At 47.5% G+C, this 24,828-nt stretch overlaps 1 protein-coding gene across 1 annotated transcript in view; it reads left to right on the top strand.

Annotated features, from left to right (window-relative positions):
- SI (sucrase-isomaltase) overlaps window positions 1–24,828 on the top strand; it is a 257,605-nt gene that overhangs the window by 55,884 nt on the left and 176,893 nt on the right. The window contains exons 14-18 of the mRNA XM_084847439.1: window positions 5,473–5,557; window positions 15,532–15,649; window positions 21,505–21,676; window positions 22,517–22,633; window positions 22,722–22,876. Of these exons, the coding sequence (XP_084703565.1) occupies window positions 5,473–5,557; window positions 15,532–15,649; window positions 21,505–21,676; window positions 22,517–22,633; window positions 22,722–22,876 (647 nt within the window). The remainder of the gene's footprint in view (window positions 1–5,472; window positions 5,558–15,531; window positions 15,650–21,504; window positions 21,677–22,516; window positions 22,634–22,721; window positions 22,877–24,828) is intronic.

Genomic DNA, 24,828 nt, shown 5'->3' with positions numbered 1-24,828 from the left:
CAAGTGGGGGCAGGGGCTGGGTGGGCACCCAGAGAACCCAGACAGGGGTAGGTTCACACATCCCTACCCCCATCCCCCTATAGTTTGGTCTTGGAGGCCTTTGTAGTATTGTAAACATCTGGACAACCTATTTGACCTTAGCAGGATATTTTTAAAGGTATATTTGTTACTACAAGCAGCAATGACCATATCATCTCACTTTCAGTCCTGTTCAGAAGTGTATGCCCTATGCTAGGAATGTGCAACTTGTAGCTCTCCAGATGCTTTGGCCTACAGAACCTATCCGCCCTAGTCAGCATGTCTAATGGTGAGGGATGATGGGAGTTGCAGTACTAACAATACCTGGAAAGCCACAAGTTGCCTGCCCCTGCCCAGCGCAATTAAAATTCTGTGAGGCAGAAAATGGGGGTGATCCCATCCCCCCCTTCATCATGCCCTTGTTGCCAGTCTCTGTAGCTCTCCACATGTAGGGGGCTGAATGTCCACTGCAGGGGTGCCAGGTCTACTTGTGTAGGCCTCCTGCACGATTTAGAACCCTGGGGAGTCAGAGTTGGTGTGGAGAGCTTATTTAAAGTAGGGATGTCAGAGAATTCCACCATGGACTCTAGTGAGGCTGGATTCTTTAGAATCCGCCCCCCTGGAATCCGTGGCAGGATGGCCTCCCCCGCTGCCACCCCACGGAATCCCCCCGGGACAGAGCTTACCTGGCAGCGGATGCGGCGGCGACGGCTCTGGCGGCAGATGTGGTGGCAGCGGCTCTGGCTGGTCTCCTGGTCAGCTGCTGCCGAGCTGCTGCGGCCGCAAATGGTGGCCATCATAGTGGCCACCATTTGCGTGCTTGCAGTCAGCCGTGATAGGCTACGTATGTATTTACGTAGCCTATCACGGCAAAGAGCAGGGGCGCAAATGGCATAGCAGCCGCCATTTGCATCCCTGTTCTTTGCTGTGAAAGGCTACATAAATACTTACATAGCCTATCATGGCTGACTGCAAGCACACAAATGGTGGCCACTATGACAGCCGCCATTTGCGGCTGCAGCAGCCCAGCCGCGGCCAGGACTCTAGCTGTGGCCAGCCCCAGCCGGCAGCTTTGCGGAGCTGCCGTGGAGCAGAGCCGGTTCGGGGAAGATTCTGGGGGGATGGACGGCGCGCCTCCCCCCACCGCCGATGCCCCGGAACGGTCGGGTGAGTAGGATTCGTACATCCCTAATTTGAAGGACCACCCTCAGCCATATCAGCTTGCCCACCCTTTCAGATCAGCAAGAGAGGCCCTTCATAGAATCATAGAACTTGCCTGCCTGTAAGAGCAGTTAGGTGGGTTACCACAGAAGAGGGGGCTTTTTTGCAGTGGGCCCACACCTCTGGAATAAGTTGCCATTGGGTTTTTTCCAGGCCCCATCATTGTAGGCTTTTAGAAGGCCTGAAAACATGCTATTTTGCTTTGGCCTTCCTCTGATACGTTCACTGTTGTTGCTGTTTTTATTGTGTTTTTATTGCTCTTTAAGAGCATGTTGGTTTTGATTATGTGTTTTATTATTCCATACCACTTTGGCAGGGCTCCTGCCTTGAAAGGCAGCTAAGAAGAATTTTAAGTAATAATAAATAATACACGAGTGGAGAAGGCTTCCTGCTGGAAAGATTACACCTCCAGTGTGTGGAGGAAAGGTTATGAGGTTGCAATATAGAGGGTAGAGCCAATGGGTTCATTCCCACTTTCCCCTTCATGTGATTTGGAGGGAACAATCCTGGTGGCTGCCTCTGAACTCGGAGGCGACCGCCTATCTAATGCATGGTGGGAGGAGGGTGGAGGGGATCCTCTCTTCTGTGCTCCAGCTGCCATGCATTTGTGGCTAAACAGCCGATTTCAGCTGTCTAGCCACAGACCTTGGAGCATGGGGTGCGGAGGCCAGATGATACATAAGAAGAGTTGGACTGGAACTTCCACACTCCCCACCCCTCCCTGCCCCCCAGGAATTCCCCCCTTTTCCCCACTCCACACTGCTCTTATGAGCCCTGAGATGATCCACGCTGCCAGGAGGGGGTGGGGGTGGGGGGGCAGTTCTCCAGGAACCAAGCTTGGAGCACAGGTTCCCAGAAACCAACCAATCTTATGGCCATCTAGCTGCTGTCTAGCAGCCATAGGACTGTGCCCTTAATGTGTGTATGTTAGGGATGGCGGAGAATTCCGCCATGGATTTCAGTGAGACTGAATGCACTGGCATTCGCCCCCCCCAAATCCGTGGCGGAATAGCCTGCCCCCCCTGCGGATTCCCCCTGGGACGAGGCTTACCTAGGGCTGATGTTCCAGACAGTGGCGGCTCCGGCGGCAGGTCCGGCGGTGGTAGCGGCTGGTCTTTCGACCAGCTGCCTCAGCCGCCATTGTTGTCCTGGTCTTTGCCGTGATAGGGTATGTAAGTATTTATGTAGCCTATCACGTCAAGCCAATAATAAAAAAATGGCGTATGCAAATGGCGGCGGCTACATCGGCCACCATTTGCGTTCCCTATTTTTCGCCGATTTTTCTTACGTAAATATTTACGTAAGAGAAAACAGCAAAAAAAAGGGGAACACAAATAGCGTAGTGGGTGCTATTTGCGTTCCGTTATTTTTCGCCTTTCTAGCCTCTGTAAATATTTAAGTAGGCTAGAACAGCGAAAAAGAAAGGAACGCAAATAGCGCCCACTATGCTATTTGCGTTCCCCTTTTTTTCGCTGTTTTATCTTACGTAAATATTTACGTAAGATAAATAGGCGAAAAATAGGGAACGCAAATGGTGGCCACCGTAGCAGCTGCCATTTGCGTACGCCGTTTTTTTTTCTTCTGGAAAGAAGTTGCCCAGCGGCCAGATTTCTGGTTGCAGGTGGCCCTGGCTGGCAGCTCCACGGAATTTCCGTGGAGCAGATCCAGCTGGAGAAGGATTTCGGGGGGGGTACAGAACGCCTCCCCCCTCGCGAATCACCTCGTCGAAAAGGTAAGTGACTTTCATCCATCCCTAGTGTATGTGAATTCTGAACAGTGCTTTCACAATTTTTTATTTGACAATATTTTTATTTTTTATTATTTATGAGATCCAATGTGGTGTAGCAGGTAGAGCATTGGACTGGGACTCAGGAGATCTGGGTTCTAGTTTCCACTCAGCGATGAAGTTCACTGGGTGACTTTCGGCGAGTTGGATTATTCTCAAGGCACATGCATATAATCTCTTACCAGCAATTTGAAATGGCCAATTCCTGCTGAAGTTCAAACTAGGGCTGTGCACTGCTTCAACCTGAGGACCAAACCCCAAGTTGAAGAGGGCCACAGTGGGCCACTTTGTATCCCTTCCAGGGCAAAGCAGAGGGGACACGAAGTGGCATGGAGAGGGTCGGGGGCTCATCAAAGCACTCGGTGTGCTTTGGAGCTTCAGCCCCCAGCCGAGCCCCCCCAACGCCCCCACACAACCCCCAGCTCCTTACCTGGGCCACCTCCTCCTCTGCTGCCTCCTCCATCGCTGCACTGCTGCCTTCTCTGTTGCACCACTGCCTTCGTCGTCTTCTTCGCTGCCGCCCGCTGTCGCTGCTTTCGTCATCTTCTTTGCCACCGCCACCATCTCCTGAGGCCTGGACATGTGGTGACTCTTCTTGCAGGGAGTCACCATTTTAAAAATGGCAAATCACTGCAAGAAGAGCAGTCACCTCATGTCCAAGCCTCGGGAGGCGGCAGCAGTGCGGCAGCGGCAAAGAAGAAGACGATGACAAAAGGAGCAAAGTGGCTTCCGAAACGGATTGGGGGGTCCCTGCACAGCCCTAGATCAAACAGTCTGAAATCTGAAGGATACTAGAATGTCAGAACTATAAAGGAGTGAAATGGTGAGAATCAGGTCACTCCTAAGTAGAACACCGCTAAGTTAGTCCCCTTACATTTGTCTAGGGATGGCGGAGAATTCCGCCACAGATTTCAGTGAGGCCGAATGCCAGTGACCTCCGAAACCTGTGGTGGAACGGCCTCCCACCCCCCGCCACCTCGTGGAATAGCCCCGGAACGAAACTTATCTGGGGCTCTGGCGGCGGCGGCTGGTCTTTCGACCGGCTGCTGTGGCCGCCATTTGCATCCTGCGAGGCTGCCATGATAGGCTACATAAGTATTTATGTAGCCTATCACAGCTAGGGGTGGACGAAAGTGACTTACCTGTCCTCAAACCTTGTTCGCGGTGGGGGGGGAGGCGCTTCCTAATGACGCCCTAATGACGAATGGCGCCCTAATGACGAACACCCGCTGAACCGCCGGCCGGACCCACCGCCGGGAGGGACATTTGGCAAAGGTAAGTCCCGTCCCGGGAGGGGTGTGGGGGGCGGGGGGGTGCGGAGAATTTCTCCCCGAAACTTGTTCAGGGGGCCGAACACGTTGGCGCTCGGCCCCCCGAAGTTTCGGGGAGAAATTCTCCGCCATCCCTAATCACAGCAAAGAGCAGGGACAGAAACGGTGGCCACTACGTCGTTTGCACCACTGCTCTTTCCGTGATAGGCTACCTAAGTATTTACGTAGCCTATCACGGTAAAGGCAACTATGCAAATGGAGGCCACAACGCCATTTGCGTGGTTGCCTTTACCATGATAGGCTACGTAAATACTTATATAGCCTATCACGGAAAGAGCAGCGGCGCAAATGGCGTAGCAGCCGCCGTTTGCGTCCCTGCTCTTTTCCGTGATAGGCTACGTAAATACTTAGGTAGCTTATCACGGCAGCCTCGCAGAACGCAAATGGCGGCCGCTATGGTGGCTGCCATTCTTATCCACAGCAGCCCGTCCGTGGCTGGAACTCTGGCTGCGGATGGCCCTGGCCAGCGGCTCCGTGGAGCCGCCACGGTGCGAAGCCAGCCAGGGAGGATTCCGGTTGGAGGGATGGAGCGCCTCTCCCCCCACTGCGAATCACATCTGAGAAAAGGTAAGTGACATTCGTACATCCCTACATTTGTCACATGACAAAAGTATTGCACTTTTTATGTAATGTGCAGCATAGAGCTGAGACTGGACTAGAACAATGGGAAAAGGAGCTGGGATGAGGCAGGCAATATAACTGAGTTCTATTTAATAAATACCTAAGAAACTACTCACAAACCCATAAATTATTAGAGACACCTTACGTATTATTTTTTTCAAGTGTAGGCTTGGATACCAAAAATACCAAAAATGGAATGCACACCATAGATCAGCTGAGGGTTGTTGTTCAGTGTACATTCAGTGTCCAAACTTCATTTTCTGCCATGGAATGTGTGGAATGGCCCTCTATGTTTAAGGAGAGTTGGCTTTATGTTCTTCAGAAATATATGTTGCTTCACCTTTACATCTTGTAATGTTGGTGAACAACCACGGCAATGGTTACCCAAGTGTATTTGATGTACTCTTCATTGTGTCTTTAAAGGGTCAGCTAAATAAAGATGCAGATTTAATTGAAACAGTATACTCATGCATTTCTGCAAATCTTTCCCCCTAGGACATGAATGAAATATCCAATTTTATTAAAGGATCAAAATCTGGCTGCGCAGTGAACAGCTTAAACTACCCACCTTTTACTCCAAGTAAGTTCTTAAGAGAAAATCCAGATCAGTTCACAGTGAGAAGATTCACACATTATGCTAAGCCACCCTGCGAATAAGCCACCATGGGTTGGTTGTTCACTTGCTAACCCAACAGATAAATGGGCTTGCCAGGGCTTGCTTCCCCCCTCATTGCCCCTCAGTTCTCCCACCTAGGGATGTTGGAGAATTTCTCCACGAATCTCCAGGATGCCGAATGCCAACGCATTCGGCCCCCCGAAATTGGTGGGGAAACGGTCCGCCCCCCCGCCCCCCCCCAGAATGGGACTTACCTTTCCTGAATGTCCCTGGCGCTGGCAGCTCCCGGCAGCTCCCGGCGGCGGTTCGGCAGCAGCGGCGGCGGCCGGTCTTCTGACCGGACGCCGCTGCCACCATTTCCAAGTGAATAAAAAACAAAAACAAAGAAACGTGATAGGCTACGTAAAGGTTTACGTAGCCTATCATGGCTAGATTTTCAAAAAACATCATGATAGGCTACGTAAATCCTTACGTAGCCTATCACGGCTGACTTTGGGGGGGGGAAGTGCGTACACAAATGTACGTTCCTTATTTGCGTTCCGTATTTGGGCACGTGTAGTCTACGTAAACATTTACGTAGACTACGGCGAAAATAAGGGCAAAGCTATTTGCGTTGCCCTTATTTTCACCATAGTCTACGTAAATGTTTATGTAGACTACACGTGCCCAAATAAGGAATGCAAATGGCGGCGCCCATGGGCGCCGCCATTTGCGTATGCGCTTCCCCCCCCCCAAAGTCAGCTGTGATAGGCTACGTAAGGATTTACGTAGCCTATCACGGCTGACTGCAGGGACGCAAACAGCGGCGGCTACAGCCGCCGCCATTTGTGTCCCGGCTGGCCAGGAGGATTCACGGCCGGAGGGACGGGGTGCCTCCCCTCTGGCCAGAATTTCAGGGGGAGGGACTGAGCGCCTCCCCCACACTGCAAAGCAAGCTGCGGGATAAGGTAAGGGACTTTCGTCCATCCCTACTCCCACCAGCTCCAGCATGTATCACAGGCACCTTTGTGGCAGAACTCCTAATTTCCTTAGTCGCTGCCTCTGTTTTGGCTACTCTGGCCACCCGGTTCTGTAGCCATTCCCAGCAACCCATGACGAAGTCGCCATGTCAGGTTTGGACAATACAACAAGCCACCATGGGTGTCAACAACCCTAAAACAAGCCATGGGTCTTGGGGTGGCTTTTTTGCGGGGGGAATAAGCCACCCTGAAGAAATTAAGCCAGGTTCTCACAACATGACAACATGGGTGGTCAGCCATGGTGGGTTGTCATGTTGTTTGAACCAGGTGAGTTTGTCCCATTATCAGTAATTGCAAAGTTAGCTTTTCACAGATTTATGAAATAAGTGTTCCAAGGAACAGAATAAACAAATGAGGGCTAGAGCCTTAAATATTAGATATGAAGTTCTGCTGGCAAAGAGCTGTTTTCTTGTAAAATATGTCATCATTACCCAAACCACAAGCTGCCTTTTCTACAGTAGATGTTTCATTGCTTTAAGGTCTGTCAGTTGTATTGACTTTCTTTTACCATTAAATTGATTCTATTTTCAAGCAGAACTAAATTGGAGTTCCAAATGCCTCTTGAATAATAATTTGCAATAATATCACTTTGAGGTCTTTCCAGATCCAGTACCTTGAGCTCAAATCTAAGAAAAGCCTCATCCTGAAATGTCAATACCTGTTTCAGATGATTCATACTTTAGAGGCAATAAATAACAAGTGGAACCTACAATGAAGTATTGCAGTGTGAGGTGTTCTTGTTCAGGGTTCCAGCCAGGTGGGCCATGCCCTCTTCCAGTATTCTCCATTTCATCCCCTCCTCAAGTTTTCTGTCCCCCCTGCTCGTCCCACCAGTCAGTCCACATTCCATGCCCATGGAGCATGCTCAGTAGTCATTGGGTTGTTTTGGTTCCCCACCCTTACTTTTTTCCTATTTTTTTTAACTTCTGCAAACTGTGGGGTTCCCTCAAACCTCCTAATGCCTCCCTTTTGTGAGGATGAGTTCACTATTCATATATAGAATCATGACTTCAGTATGCCAAACATTACACCACGATGTTACTCCAGATGTTATGCTATCTCTGGAGCCAGATATGCTGGTATAAGTATTCAAGTGATTGGGTGTAAGAGTCAATGTAGGGTAGTGGTTAATTATTGTGTTGGAACTAGGGATGGCGGAGAATTTCTCCCCGAAACTTCGGGGGGCCGAGCGCCAACGTGTTTGGCCCCCCGAACAAGTTTCGGGGAGAAATTCTCCGCACCCCCCCACCCCCAGCCCGGGATGGGACTTACCTTTCCCGAATGTCCCTCCCGGCGGCAGGTCCGGCCGGCGGTTCGTCAGGTCTTCGTCAGGGGCAGGGGCGGCAGCCGGTCTTTCGACCGGCTGCCGCCGCCGCCATTCCAATAAAAGAAAAAAAAAATGCCCCCGTGATAGGCTACGTGACAATTAACGTAGCCTATCACGGCTAGATTTGCAACGTCAGCCGTGATAGGCTACGTTAATCGTCACGTAGCCTATCACAGGTGACTTAAAAAAAAAAAAAAGCGCGTACGGATAATGGCGGCCCCCATAGGGAGCCGCCATTCCCGTTCCTTATTTGGTCGCTGTAGTCTACGTAAATATTTACGTAGACTACAGCGACCAAATAAGGAACGCGAATGGCAGCTCCCTATGGGCGCCGCCATTTGCGTACGCACTTCTTTTTTTTTTTTAAGTCACCCGTGATAGGCTACGTGACGATTTACGTAGCCTATCACGGCTGACTTTGCAGATCTAGCCATGATAGGCTACGTTAATCGTCACGTAGCCTATCACGGCGGTGTTTTTTTTTTTTACTTTTAATTTCGCGGCCGGGCGAGGCGAGGCGGGAAGCCTCCCCCCCGGCCTGAATTTCAGCCGAGCGAGGCGGGAAGCCTCCCCCCCCGGCCTGAACTTCGCGGGGGGAGCAGCGAAGCGCTTCCCCCCCACCGCGAAAAGCTGCGAGACCAGGTAAGTGACTTTCGTGCACCCCTAGTTGGAACCTGGAAGACCTGGATTCAAAAAAAAATGAATTAACCGCAAAACTCATTCAATGACCTTGGACGTGTCTGTATCACTCAGCCTTACCTACCTCACAGGGTTGTAGTCAGGGCAAAAGCAGGGCGTGCCACCTGGATGAAGGGCTGGACAATTTTGCTTCATATTGATGAACTTTTAATTGTTATGAACCACCAAGTAGGGATGGCGTAGGTGCCCGATTCAGTTTGGGAATCTCGCAGAACTGCCCCTGCCTGCACCCCTGAGCCCCACTTGCCGAACCCCTGCCCGCCCCCTGCCCGTGCTTGGCGAATGGCCTGCACTCACCTTGGCAGCCTCATCGAGCTTCATGGTCACCATCTTTTGAGAAATAAAATGGTGATTGCAAAAATGTGCATATTTATGCACATGCAAAAATGCACATTTTGCGAATGTGCATATTTGTGTATGCAAAATTGCACATTTTGTAAATGAATATATTTGCATATGCACAAAATGCACATTTTTTTAAGAAATGCACATTTTTTAAAAACACACACACACAAATGTGCGCCTTTGCAAAATATGCACATTTAGCATTTGAGAATATGCGTACTCACAGAAATGTGCACTTTTGCGCATACAAAAACATGAGCATTTTTGTGATCGCCATTTTATTTTTCAAAACAATGGCGACCACAGAGCTTGACAAGGCCGTTGGGTTGAGTGTGGGCTGCTTGCCAAGTGTGGGAGGGGCTCAAGCGTGGTTTGGGGACTGGCGAGTGGGGGCAGGGACTGGGCAGGCGTCCGGAGAACATGGACGGGGGTGAGTTTGCACATCCCTACCACCAAGAGAGCTTCAGCTATTGGGTGGTATAGAAATGTAATAAATAAATAAACCCTTAGTTTGAAGGAAGAACAGCTGAATTCTACTATTTTTCTAAACCATGCATTTGCATCATTTCTCTTTTCTGCATAATTTATTCCGCAGTATTTACTATTTTACATAATTTATTCAGGTTCACCTCATCTTGGGGATAAACCAAGAGGCAAGTAGGCACCAAAGACCACCAGCTTCCTGCAACCACTGGAAACTTATTCAGCCACCCCTCTGATATCTGACCTTTCAACAGGCAGTGACCAAACACTTTCTGGCATATCTTTGCCATCATAAGAGCTAGAAACGTGATGTTTTTAAAAAATCAAACCCGAGATTCTCAGGAAGCCAAATTCCCCACCCAGAAGCACATTCTGTGATCATTCGTACAGCCATCTATGTATCACCTTCTTGTGCTGATGATAGGTGGTATTCCACATGGACAGGAGCTGGGACTATGTTCTAGATTCATCAGGAGTAGCTCTGGAGACTTTACTGTTAAGGCCCTGTTCTCCATTCTTAGGCCATGATAAGGTAACTGTGTAAGCCCAGAAGGTATATCTAGGAGCAAAGTTGGGAGATCCAGTTTGAAGGTGCCATAAAGAGTCTCTGAAAACTGCCCCTTTTAACCTTTTTGGTGGTTGTTGCAGCAGCTCCTATCCTATATGCACTTACATAGAAGTAAGCCCCATGGAACTCAATGGGGCTTCCTTCTGAGTAAACATGCTTAGGATTGCACTGTTATTCTCTTCACTGGTCTTGAGAATTGCTTTTGATGGCTAGGACTCATTATTGAGACCATTAGTTTTGCTAGAAAATAACCGTGCTTTGTGGCATCTCATTGTATTGAAATTAAAGCAGTGGCCTGAAAGGAAGCATAATGCTTTTCAGATCTCACTTCCTTGTAGACAGTGGTTTGAAATCTAAAGATCTTTCCTGTGGAACAAGAGTGGCTAAATTGTACCTCCACATGCTAACACTCTCTCTGATATCATATAATAGCAGAGTTTGATCTAAGTGTTATGAGCTAATGGATAAATTCTTTTGCAGTTGTTCATTGGTTGCCAGGAGGTCTTGGGGGGGGGGAGTTAATGGGGTACTTTGAGCTCCAAGCAAACCATCACAATAAAGCATCATCATTATCATCATCATTATATCCCACCTTTTCTCCAATACTGGGACTCAAGGCAGCTTTACATTAAAACTTATACAATTAAAACCTAGAAATAGAAGTGTACAAAAGTTAAAAATATAATTAAAACATCAATATTAAAATCGTAAAAATATCAAAACCTTAAAAGACAACAAGAAAAATAGTATCCATCCATCATATTTTCACAGGGACTAGCTATTCCCAAAGGCCTGCTGGAACAAAAAAGTTTTTCCTTGCCTACAAAAGCATATCAAGGAGGGTGCCACTCTCGCCTCCCTGGGAAGGGAGTTCTACATAGAGCCTTGGGGCAGCCACCGAGAAGGCACTCTCCTGTATTACCACCAGGCATGCCTGTGATGGTGGCGGGATGGCGAGAAGGGCTTCCCCGGAAGACCTCAGGGCACGAATAGGCTCATAGGGGAGAATACGGTCTTTCAGATAACCTAGGGATGGCAGAGAATTCCTCCATGGACCCCAGATAGGCTAGCCTATTGCGTGAAAAACCACAGATGCAAGCAGTGTAGCAGATGCCATTTGTGGCCGTAAAGCCCTTCGTTTAAGCTAAATGCAGCCATTTATGGCTAATTTTATCTTAATCTAAGAGCTATATGTAGAGGTGTACAAACCCCACTTACCTGGGCCCATTGGGGGATCCGTGGGGGGGGGGAGACAATCTGGTCCTCCCCCCAGGATCCTCCCCAGCTGGCTCCACTCCATGGCGAGTCCGCGGAGCCACTGGCCATGGCCGGTCTGTGTCTGCAAATGGTGTCCGGTGTACCCATTAAGCCATGGCGGCTGTATTGCTGGGTCTATGGAGCTGGCGGCAGGGAGGATCCGCCGGCGAGGACTTAGCTCTGGAAGAAAAGGTAGGAGATCCAATCCTCTATGGACTTTGGGGGGCCGGATTCAATAGATTCTGGCCTCACTGGGGCCCATGGAGGATTTCTCCAACATCCCTAGTTTTACGGCCGTAAATGTAGGGATGTCAGAGAATTTTGCCACGAATCTCGGGGAAGCCGAATGCCAGCACATTCAGCCCCCCGAAATTGGTGGTGAAACGGTCTGCCCCCCTGCCCCCCCGGGCCAGGACTTACCTTGGGCGAATCTTCCTGGCGGCGGTGGCTCGGCGGCGGCTCGGTGGTGGTGGCCAGTCTTCTGACCGGCCGCTGCCATTTCCAGTAAAATAAATAAAAGAAACGTGATAGGCTACGTAAAGATTTACGTAGCCTATCACGGCTAGATTTTTAAAAAATACCATGATAGGCTACGTAAATGTTTACATAGCCTATCACGGCTGAGTAAAAAACAAAACAAAAATGCGCGTACGCAAATGGCGGCGCCCATGGGCGCCGCCATTTGCGTTCCTTATTTTGGCACATTTACGTAAACATTTTGGCACATCTATGTAAACATTTACGTAGACTACAGCGAAAATAAGGGGAATGCAAATAGCGTAGCGCCTCCCCCCCGGCCAGAATTTTGCGGGGAGGGACAGAGCGCCTCCCCCCCAGCCAGAATTTCAGGGGGAGGGATGGAGCGCCTCCCCCCCACCTCGAATCACATTTTGTTAAAATGTAAGTGACTTTCGTACATCCCTACGTAAATGGCATAATGGACGCCATTTGCGTCTGGAGTCAGTCAGCCTCAGCCAGCGATATGGCAATGGCGGCCATATTGCTGGCACTCCGGAGCCAGCCAGTGGCTCCACAGAATCACTGCAGAGCAGAGCTGGCCAGCAAGGATTCCAAGGGGAGGGACAGATCGCCTCCCCCAAAGGGTGGATTCCCTGGAGAAGCGGCAGGTAGGGAATCCGCCCATCCCTAAGATAACCGGGACCCGAGTCATATAGGGCTTTATAGGACATGACCAGCACTTTGAATTGTGCCTGGAAACAGACTGGGAGCCAGTGAAGCTGTTTTAACAGGGGAGTTGTATGCTCCCTGTAAGCAGCCCCAGTCAGCAGTCTGGCCGCAGCTCTTTGAACCAGCTGAGGTTTCTGAACACTCTTCTGAGGCAGCCCCATGTAGAGCGCATTGCAGTCATCCAAACGGGATGTAACTAAGGCATGTGTCACTGTGGCCAAATCAGACATCTCAAGGAACGGGCGCAGCTGGCGCACTAACTTTAACTGTGCAAATGCACTCCTGGCCATCGCCGAAACCTGGGCATCCAGGCCCAGGGCTTGAATCCAGAAGTACACCCAAACTGTGAACCTGTGAACTTCAGGGGGAGTGTAACCCCATCCAGCACAAGCTGTATCCCTATTCCCTGATCTACCTTTCAACTAACCAGGAGCACCTCTGTCTTGTCTGGATTAAGCTTCAATTTGTTTGCCCTCTTCTAGTCCATTACTGCTGACAGACACCAGTTCAGCACCCCAACAGCTTCCTTGGAATTAGATGGAAAGGAAAAGTAGAGTTGGGTGTCATCAGCGTACTGGTGACGCCGAACCCCAAAACTCCAGACAACCTCTCCTAGTGGTTTGATGTATATGTTAAATAGCATGGGGGACAAAACAGAACCCTGAGGGACTCCACAAGCCAATGGCCAGGGAGTTCAACAGGAGTTCCCCAGCAGCACCTTCTGGGTCCACCCCTCCAAGAAGGAATGGAGCCACTGTAAAACAGTGCTCCAAGTCCCATCCCAGTGAGGCAGCCTAGAAGGATACCATGGTCAATGGTATCGAAAGCCGCAGAGAGGCCCAGCAGAACCAACAGGGACACACTCCCCCTGTCTAGTTCCCAGCATAGGTCATACACCAAGGTGCCAAAGCTGTTTCTGTCCCATAACTGGGTCTGAAGCCAGATTGAAATGTATCTAGATAATCTAACATCCAGGAATCCCTGGAGTTGGGAGGCCACCACATGGTCCAATATCTTGCCCAGAAATGGAATATTGGAGACTGGCCGATAATTATCCAGTATGGTGGGGTTCAGGGAGGGCTATTTTTAACAAAGGTCTCACTGCTTCCTCCTTCAAGCAGGCTGGAACTCTGCCTTGACTAAGGGAGGCATTAACCACTCCCCTTACCCACTCAACCAGTCCACCTCTGGCTGCTTTTATGAACCAGGAAGGGCAAAGATCTAGAACACATGTGGTGGCTCTCACCTCTCCAAGGATCCTGTCCACATCCTCAGGCTGTACAAATTGAAAAGTATCTAACAACACTGGACAAGCAAGGGCCAAAGTTACATCCACTGGGTCTGTATCAACTTATGGCATCTCCAAGTCAGAACAGATCCGAACAATTTTGTCTGCAAAGTGCTGAGCAAATTATTCACAGCGGGCTGTCAAGAGGTTTAAATTATCCTCTTGTGGGCTGGTGTGTAAAAGACCCCTAACCACTCGAAACAGCTCCGCTGGATGGCTCTTTGCAGACACAATAGTGGCAGAATTTTTTTTCTTTGCTGTCCATATTGCCACAGAGTAGGCCTTCAAATAGGCTCTAGCCCATGTTAGATTGGATTCACTCCAAGTTTTCTCTCAACGTCGCTCTAGTCGTCTTCTCACTCATTTCATCACCGCCAGCTCCCTAGAAAACCAGGGTGCTGGTGCGGCCCCACTTCGTGAGAGAGGATGCTCGGGAGCGATTGTGTCCATGGCCCTGGTCATTTCTCCAATCCAGAGATCGGCCAGGGCTTTGACAGAATCGCCTGCCGAGGCAACAGGAAAATCCCCAAGAGCCATCAGGAAACCATCCGGATCCATCAGCCTCTTGGGGTAGACTATCTTAATCGGCCCTCCACCCCTGCAGAGGTTCCGAGTGCCAGCAAGTCTAAACCCCACCAGGTAGTGATCTGACCATGACAATGGAACTATAGAGAGTTCCTCCACACTCAGATCACTCTCACCCCATCCAGCACAGAAAACGAGGTCCTGAGTGTGCCCAGCAGCATGGGTGGGGCCAGATACCTTCTGTTGTCATGGCAGACATGAAGTCTTGAGCCGCTTCCAACAGGGCAGCCTCAGCATGGATGTTGAAATCCCCCAGCACAACAAGCCAAGGGGTCTCCAGCACCAACCCGAGACTACCCCGGCTAGCTCAGGAAGGGAGATTGTTGATAAAGAAAGTCTTTATACAGTAGTCTCATAGGAAGCTGCCTCAAATGAATCTGACCATGGTTCCATCTAGCTCAGTATTGTCTACACTAGGGTGTTGAAGAAATCCACAACCTAACCAGATGAGTTCGGATTTTCATGAATCCGACCTGCGGATTCTACAGCGGACCAGTTTTTCCCCTGTTGGGTGGATTCTGCAGACTTGCGTACCATTGCTCTAACTTTCCCGAATTATGTGCAAATGTTGTTGTAGAAAAATATATATATATACACACACACACACACACACACACAAACCCTGGGCAAAAAAGTTCATTTCCCCCATAGGCCAAAATGTGAAACTGCACATTTGGGGAGAATTTGCACATTTTTGCACATGCACATTTGTGCAGCTGCGCATGCACATTTGAGCAGCTGCGCATTTGTGCAAATGCAAATTTCTTCAGATGCACACACACAAAAACACTATTCCATTGATGAGCAACAATGGAACAAGAGGTGCCTGACAATCTGCGAAACACAGATGGAACAGATTTTACCTGATCTGTACATCCCTGGTCTACACTGACTGGCAGCATCTCTCTAGAAATTCAGATGAAAGAGATGCTGGGGATTGAACCTGGGGCCCGTTGCATGCAAAGCACATACTTTTCCATGGAGTTGCAGGCCTTCTAGTCTCATTGAATCTGTTGTGGCAGATCTAATGCAAAAAAGTGCATACTCTTTGTCTTTTCTGAATTTTGTGGGTTCCCTAAATAAGAAAATAGTAAGCCCCTTTGTCCTGAGATTTTAGAGACTGAAATGTTGAATATAGAGATGCCCTTCAATGGAATGTCCTCTTCCTTGGTTCCACAGAAATTCTTGATGGTGTCATGTATTCAAAGACGCTTTGCATGGATGCAGTGCAGACAGCAGGCAAGCACTATAATGTCCACAGCCTCTACGGATATTTCATGACCATAGCTACTGATCAGTAAGCAATTCATCATCATCATAATTTTCTTGTTTAATTTATCTCTTCTCATTTCAGGTAATGGGATTTGGGGAAATGCTGGTTCACTAGTGACATTTCAGTTTAAAATAGCTACACACATACATTTTGAGGAGGAAAAGGAATTTTTTGGAAGTTCCAAAGAAATGTTTTGGGTAAAGTCCAAAACAGACATTACTTTTTAAATGTGGGTCTAGCACCTATGACTTTTTTTATTTTTACTCCAGAGTAGGAACAGGGGCGTCAGTCTTGATCTTAAAAGCCCCCCCAATCCCCATGCTAAGGTTTAATTGAGATTGAGGCCCCTGCACCTCTTCTAGAGTAAAACGGGGTGGGGGAAGACTTGGCTGCTAGACGCACATTTAAAGTAATATCTGTTTTGATCCTAAGTCTCAATTAGCGTAATTTCTTACACTGCAAAGTCCATGCTTAAATATTCAGACTCATGGCCCAAATCTTAGAAAGATTGTTGTTGTTCAGTCATTAAGTCGTGTCCAAATCTTCGTGACCCCATGGACCATAGCATGCCAGGCCTTCCTGTCCTCCTCTCTCTCCCGGAGTGTGCTCAAGTTCATATTCATTGCATCGGTGATGCTATCTAGCCATCTCATCCTCTGCCATCCCCTTCTCCTTTTGTCTTCAATCTTTCCCAGCATCAGGGACTTTTCCAGTGACTTTTCTCTTCGCATTTGGTGGCCAGAATATTTGAGCTTCAGCTTCAGTATCTGTACTTCCAATGAGCAGTCTGGGTTGATTTCCTTTAGGATGGACTGATTTGACCTCCTTGCAGTCTAGGGGACTCATAAGAGTCTTCTCCAGCACCACAGTTCGAAAGCATCAGTTCTTCGGTGCTCAGCCTTCCTTATAGTCCTGGGAAAACCATAGCTTTGATTATGCGGACCTTTGCTGGCAAGGTGATGTCTTTGCTTCTTACTATGCTGTCTAGGTTTGCCATAGCTTTTCTCCCAAGGAACAAGCGTCTTTTAATTTCATGGCTACAGTCACCGTCTGCGGTGATCGTGGAGCCCAAGAAAATACAATCTGTCACTGCTTCCATTTCTTCCCCTTCTATATGCCAGGAAGTGATGGGGCCAGATGCCATGATCTTAGTTTTGTTAATGTTGAGTTTCAAACCAGCTTTTGCACTCTTCACTTTCACCCTCAACAAGAGGCTGTTTAGATTCTCTTCGCTTTCTGCCATTAGAGTGGCATTGTTTGCATATCTGAGGTTGTTGATCATTCTCCCGGCAATCTTAATTCCGACCTGTGATTCATCCAACCCGGTGTTTCTCATGATGTAGTCTGCATATAAGTTAAATAAGCAGGGCGACAATTAGGGGTGGACGAAAGTCACTTACCTTTCGTCGAAGCTTGTTCGCGGTGGGGGGGAGGCGCTTCGCTGCTCCCCCTGCGAAGTTCAGGCCAGGGGGGGAGGCTTCCTGCCTCGCCCCGGCTGAAGTTCAGGCCGGGGGGGAGGCTTCCCGCCTTGCCAGGCCGAAATTCAGGCCGGGGAGGAGGCTTCCCGCCTCGCCCGGCCGCGAACTGGAAAGTTTTTTTTTTTTAAAAAAAACGCCCCCGTGATAGGCTACGTGATGATTAACGTAGCCTACCACAGCTAAATCTGCAAAGTCAGCCATGATAGGCTACGTTAATCGTCACGTAGCCTATCATGGGGGCGTTTTTTTTTCTTTTATTGGAATGGCGGCGGCGGCAGCCGGTCGAAAGACCGGCTGCCGCTCCTGCCCCACACGAACACCCGCCGAACCGCCGGCCAGACCCGCCGCTGGGAGGGACATTCGGTGAAGGTTAGTTCCATCCCGGGGGGGGGTGCGGGGTGCAGGGGGGTGCGGAGGATTTCTCCCCAAAACATGTTCGGGGGGCCGAACACGTTGGCGCTCGGCCCCCCGAAATTTCAGGGAGAAATTCTCCGCCATCCCTAGCGACAATATGCAGCCTTGTCGTACTCCTTTCACAATTTTGAACCAATCGGTTGTTCCATGTCCGGTTCTTACTGTTGCTTTTTGACCTTCGTGCAGGTTTCTCAGGAGACAGATAAGGTGATCTGGTACTCCCATCTCTTTAAGAATTTGCCAGAGTTTGTTGTGATCCACACAATCAAAGGCTTTAGCGTAGTCAATGAAGCAGAAATAGACGTTTTTCTGGAATTCTCTTGCTTTCTCCATGATCAGCAAATGTTGGTGATTTGATCTCTAGTTCCTCTGCCTCTTTGAAACCCAGCTTGTACTTCTGGTAGTTCTCGATTCGCATACTGCTGAAGCCTAGCTTGTAGGATTTTGAGCATACCCTTGCTGGCATGTGAAATGAGCGCAATTGTACGGTAGTTTGAACACTCTTTGGCATTGCCCTTCTTTGGAATTGGGATGTAAACTGACCTTTTCCAGTCTTGCGGCCACTGTTGAGAGTTCCAAATGTGTGGGTATATTGAGTGCAGCACTTTAACAGCATCATCTTTTAGGATTTTAACTAGCTCAGCTGGAATACTGTCATCTCCGCTAGCTTTGTTGTTACTAATGCTTCCTAAGGCCCACTTGACTTCACTCTCTAGGATGTCAGGCTCAAGTTCAGTGAGCGCACTATCATGGCTATCAGGGACATTCAGATCTTTCCTGTATAGTTCTTCTGTGTATTCTTTCCACCTCTTCTTAATCTCATCTGCTTCTGTTAGGTCCCTGCCTTCTTTGTCCTTTATCATGCCCGTCTTTGCACAAAACGTTCCCTTGAGATCTCCAATTTTCTGGAAGAGATCTCTAGTCTTTCCCATTCTGTTGTTTTCCTCAATTTCTTTGCATTGTTCATTTAAGAAGGCCTTCTTGTCTCTCCTTGCTATTCTCTGGAATTCTGCATTCAGTTGGATATATCTTCTCCTTTCTCCCTTGCTTTTCGCTTCCCTTCTTTCCTCAGCTACTTGTAAAGCCTCATCAGACAGCTACTTTGCTTTCTTGCATTTCTTTTTCTTTGGGATGGATTGAGTTGCTGCCTCCTGAACAATGTTACGGACCTCCGCCCATAGTTCCTCAGGCACTCTGTCTATCAGATCTAATCCCTTAAATCTATTCCTCACCTCCACTGTATATTCATAAGGGATATGATTTAGGTCATACCTGAATAGTTTAGTGGTTTTCCTTAAGTTCTTCAATTTAAGCCAAAATTTTGCAAGAAGCAGCTCATGATCTGAGCCACAGTCAGCTCCAGGTCTTGTTATTACTGACTGCATAGAGCTTCTCTATCTTTGGCTGCAAAGGACATAATCAATCTGATTTCGATATTCACCATCTGGTGATGTCCATGTGCAGAGTCGCCTCTTGTGCTGCTGGAAAAGCGTGTTTGCTATGATCAGCATGTTCTGTTGACAAAACTCTATTAGCCTTTGTCCAGCTTCATTTTGTACAGCAAGGCCATGCTTGCCTGTTATCCTGGTGATTTCTTGACTTCCTATTTTAGCATTTCAATCCCCTATGATGAAGAGGACATCTTTTTTGGGTGTTAGTTCTAGAAGGTGCTGTAGGTCTTCATAGAACCGATCAACCTCAGCTTCTTCGGCCTCAGAGGTTGGGGCATAGACTTGAATTACTGTGATGTTGAATGGTTTACCTTGGATTTGTACTGAGATCATTCTATCATTTTTGAGATTGTACCCCAGTACTGCTTTTCCCACCCTTTTATTGACTATGAGTGCTACTCCATTTCTTCTAAGGTATTCTTGCCCACAGTAGTAGATATAATGGTCACCTGAATTAAATTGGCCCATGCTTGTCCATTTTAGTTGGCTGATTCCCAAGATGTCGATGTTCAATCTTGCCATCTCATGTTTGACCACCTCCAGCTTACCTTGATTCATTGATCTGACATTCCAAGTTCCTAAACAATATTGTTCTTTACAGCATCGGTCTTCCTTTTCACCACCAGACACATCCACAGCTGAGTGTCCTTTCGGCTTTGGCCCAGCCGCTTCACTCTTTCTGGCACTACTTGGAAATGCCCTCTGCTCTTCCCCAGTAGTATATTGGACACCTTCCAACCTGAGGGGCTCATCTTCCAGCGTCATATCTTTTAGCATTGTGATATGTTCCATGGGGTTTTCTTGGCAAGAATACTGGAGTGGGTTGCCATTTCCTTCTCCAGTGGACCACATTTTGTCAGAACTCTCCGCCATGACCTGTCCGTCTTGGGTGGCCCTGCATGGCATAGCTTATGGCTTCACTGAGTTATGCAAGCTCCTTCACCACAACAAGGCAGTGATCCATGAAGGGGCTTAGAAAGATACCATGCTTAGATCTCCAGACTTGCATCTGAAAGACAGAGATCAATTAGATCAGCATTCCCTAGCCTGCAGTACACAGAGATTTTCTTCTGCCCCATGGGAGCCTCATGGAGCCTGACCTGCCACAGAGTGGCACAGCCACCTCTATATCAATTGGTTGTATCTCTTCTACAGTTTACATCAGCTTTTGTACCCAGTTCGAATAGTGATGCCACCAAAACTCAAAATTATTCAGTTCATACATCAAATCTGACATCTGTGTAATTCTTGAATGTATAAAGAATAGGGATGTGTGAGATTTTTGTTTCCCTTTGCTTAAGCTCAGAACTTGCCCTGTTCGTACTCTGCTCTCCCATTGATTTCAGCAGGAGGGAGTTAAGCATTTGCTTAACTCTCCTATCAACATCAGTACACCATTGAATGGATGGATTGTTCTTTCAGTCTCTAACCATCTTAACTATAAAGAAAGGAGAAAACTTCTCCGTGCCCGAGTACCTTTTATGCTGAAGGTATCCTGGCATTTGATCACTGTGAAGTACAGAAGCACATTTCTAAACATTCTGAGGCATGTTGTGAATACTCACTGGGTGCCACAAGTCATTCATTTCATTTCTCCTTTAGAAATGCCTAGGGATGCTGGAGAAATTCGAGACAGATTAAAATGAGCTTGGATTTCTAAGAATCGGACCTGCGGAATCTGCTGCAGAGTGACCCCCTCAGGCCCTGCAGAGTCCGTGGACTTTCAGATGATTTTTTTACTTTCCCGAAATTTACGCATATAAATCCGTAGAAAAATATGTAAGTTTCTGCTGAGGAAATGTAGAATGGAATAGGGGACAATAAACTAAATGTTACATACTGGGGTAAATTATGTAAACACTTATGTAAATACTTACGTAAATATCTACGTAATTATCTCCATATTTTTCCGAATGATGAAAACAAAATATTCGCATCTGCGTGTGGGCGGATGTCAGAACAAAAGGCACCTGACAATCCGCAAAACACAGACAGAGTGGATTTTATACAGTCTGTGCATCCCTAGAAATACCCCCTATTTCCCACATTCACGTTATCTCTGCAAACACAGCTTTGGGAATACCCCTGATCAACAGATGATGTGCATCATGGAGCTGTTAGCCAATTGTGGCTTCTCAGTGGCTCCTCTCCACTAACACGTGTCCTTGGATGTTTGGAAAGGTGCTTCTCTGCTTCTTGCTGAACATGGTTACTGCAGCAAATAACGAACAAACCACGGTAGCAGTGGAAAATCCTGCTGCCACATAAAGTTTGGACTGCCTTCCTAGAGCTGAAAAGTTGATTTTTGAGCATTTATAGTTGGGAAAACAGATGGGGGTATTTTGGTTTTTGTTTGTTTGTTTCGGCATACTGTTCCTTATGGAGGAAGTGATGGAGGCACACAGCTGTACTGACACTTCACCAACAAAGCAGTTTGCGATCTGAAAAGTGTGCCCAGAGGTGCAGTCTTTAATACTATTTGACTCAGTGAGGCTCCTTTTGCTCTAATAATGCCACAAATTCATTTTGTTTTTAGGGCTCTTCAAACTATTTTCCCTTCAAAGAGAAGCTTCCTCCTTTCTCGATCTACTTTTGCTGGATCTGGGAAATTTGCAGGACATTGGTTAGGAGATAATGCTGCCAATTGGAATGATATTAAATGGTCGATACCAGGAATGTTGGAATTCAATCTCTTTGGATACCCATATGTAAGACACTTTAATTGTAATAGTATAATAATTAAATATCTTATCGTAAAGCAAGGGTGGGCAATATGCTGCACCCCCCCTCACCCCCCCTCACCCCCAAATTGTGTGTGTGTGTGTGTGAGTGTGTGTGCACGCACATGCATCTCTGTGTGTGTATGTGTGTGTATACATATACACACACATACATACACACACACACACACACACACACACAATGGCATTCAGAGTATCCATTTTGAAGACTTTTGAACAGTTGTAATGCTCTGTAGCTACTAATTTTGACCCTTTTGCATGCCACAGCTGCTCTGGATGCTATTTTAAAGTTCTTTTTAAAGAAATTGATGCCATGGTGGTGGGGGAGGAGGTGAGGCCCATGGGGGAATCCTGGGGTCAAAAATGGCCCTCAGATTTCCTGAGGTTTGTCCACCACTGTGATAAAGGAAGCACTAGCTTCAATCACAAACAGCTTACAATTCTGTTGACTTGGGGCCACCTGTTATTTATTTTATTGATTTATTGATTTGATTTGTCATCAAAAGGCATTTTGGTCGTCAAAAGGCATTTTGGGATGACTATATTATGACAGAATTAATATGAGAATAGATCTTTTGATTTGAATACTGAAAAAAAATGAGGCTTCTCTCTAAGTGTCTTTCTTTTTCTACTTTTTTCCCCTGCAGTGAGCTGTCAAAGCATAAGTCAGATTTTCTTGGACTCCTTTTGTCATAGTGAACCAAAGCAAAAGTATTAAGGATTGATTAGCTAAATACAGGTTTTGGAACTGAAGTTATTTCAAGATCTATTGTAGACCTCATGCCTGATATGTGCATTTTTTTTCAGATTGGTGCAGATATTTGTGGGTTCTTTGACAACGTCTCAGAAGACCTCTGCAGACGGTGGTTGCAACTTGGAGCTTTTTACCCATTTTCTCGGAATCACAATGCTGAATCATATGAAGTAGGTCCTCTTTTTAAATCAGGTCAGGTCTATAATTGTTTGAATTCTCCCTCTTCCTTTTAATAACAGTTGTAACATTCACTTTCAGCCTAAAGATCCTGCGTATTTTGGGCAGAACTCTCTTTTGGTGAACTCAACTAAACATTACTTGACCATTCGCTACACTTTGCTACCATATCTCTATACCCTCTTTTACAAAGCACATGTCCAGGGAGACACAGTCGTAAGACCTGTTCTACATGAGTAAGTTCACTGCTTTGTTTTTAAAGAAAATATTTTGTATGATCAGGAAGGAATCATTGATGGGTGAAATGGACAAAATCCCATACTGCCGTTGCACCTCCATTGGTTCTCTTAGGCAAGCAGAACTGACTGTTGATGCAACAGGAATGAGTGGTTTCAAAAATAACCCCAGAAACTAGCACCAACACTCATTTCTGGAACAGAGCAGCTCCCTTCTGAGAGCATTACTGCTCATTTCTGGATGTCTCTCTCAACCTTCAATTTTTCATTGTACCAGCAGTCAGCAAAAATGGGATACTGCCCTATGTTTTTGGATTTGTTGGATTTATTTCCAAAGTACTTTGATTTGGCTAATGGCAAAATGAGAATTAGGGATGGTGCGGGTACCTGATTCCATCTGGAAATCTGGCAGACCCTGGCTGCCTGCACTCCTGAGTCTTCCCTGCTGAGCCCCTGCACTGCTCACCCCCTGTCCATGTTCAGCGAGCGGCCTGCGCTCACCCCAGCAGCCTCATTAAACTCCAGGGTTGCCATTTGTTGAAAAATAAAATGGCGATCCCAAAAATGTGCATATTAATGTATATGAGCAAAAATGCAATTTTTTTGTGAATGCACATTTTTTGCGAATGCACATTTTTCATATGCTCGGAAATGCATTTTTTTTGCAAATGTGCATGTTCACACAAATGCGAAAACGTGCATTTGTGAAAATGCACATATTCATGTATATGCAGATACATGCATTCACAAAATGCACATTTCCACACGTATGCAAAGTTTTGTGATTGCCATTTTATTTTTTTCAAAAAATGGTGACCATGGAGCTCGATGAGCCCACCAGGGTGAGTGCAGGCCCCTCGCCAAGTGCAGGATGGGCTTGAGCGCAGTCCGGGGAACAGCGAGCAGGGGCTGGGCAGGTGCCAGTAGGGAGGTGAGAACCCATCCCAGCTCAGGTTCTCTGGGTGCCAGCCGAACTCTCCCCCTACTTGCTGGCCCTCCAGGCTGCAGTCAAGCCCCCCCTCTGCACTCGGTAAGCAGCCTGCAACTTACCCAGGCCTCTTCGTCTCTGCCCCCGATCGGCAGCGCTTGCCCATAGACTTATATGCAAAATAGGGCTGTGAAACTAGGGTATATGGGTGATCAGCGCTTTTTGCATATAAGTCTGTGTGCCCAGAACAGCCTTTTCTTGGGTGTGGTGATTGTCCTCCCCTTGGCAGACTGGGATGGGCATCTGCTCAAGGGCATCCTTAATGAGTGCAGAGTTTGTTTTTATAATCCTTTATTAGGGATATTGTGTGTCTGGTTGGGGCTCAAAGATCAGTGATTTCTCACCGGCTTGGGCCCCCAGACACCAGCATTTGCTGAACTAAATGTGCACTGAGTCGAGCAAGTGTGCGGCCTCTCACTCCCTTGCCAAGCCGCCATTATGAGTAAAAGTGCCAGTGCAGCCTTTCACGTAAAGGCCAATTTTATGCAAATGGTGGACGTAAAGAGGTCCATGTATGCAAAATTACAGGTGTAAATCATCTACATAGAGTAATTTTGTAATTTTGCATAAATGGGCCTCTTTATGGCCACCATTTGTGCAAAATCGGCCTTTACATAAAAGGTGGAGCTGCCATTTTTATGCAAAATGGTGGCTCAGTGAGGGAGCCGGAGTCTGCTCACTATTTGCTGGCACCCGCAGACCACCCAGCAGCTCACCGCACATGGTGAGCAGGGTTAGGGCAGCTGGTGGGGATCCGGCGAGTGGCACATGGAGCGGGCTAAGATGAGCTCACCTATCCCTATCCTTTATATCTTCAGGGTGTCATTCATTTTGTCCTTGAATGTAATACTTACCATGATCTTAGAGTATGGGTATATTGTTGCCTTGTCCGATTCAGGGAGGAGAATGTTCTCCCTTGCAAAACTAGGGATATCAGAGAATTCTGCCATGGATCTTGGTGAGG

The sequence above is a fragment of the Heloderma suspectum genome, chromosome 3 (assembly GCF_057233095.1).
Source record: "Heloderma suspectum isolate Gila_16-S chromosome 3, 16-S_ref, whole genome shotgun sequence".
NCBI lineage: Eukaryota > Metazoa > Chordata > Lepidosauria > Squamata > Helodermatidae > Heloderma > Heloderma suspectum.
The sequence above is the reverse complement of the archived record's forward strand: the minus strand, read 5'-3'. Positions and strand labels throughout refer to the sequence as shown.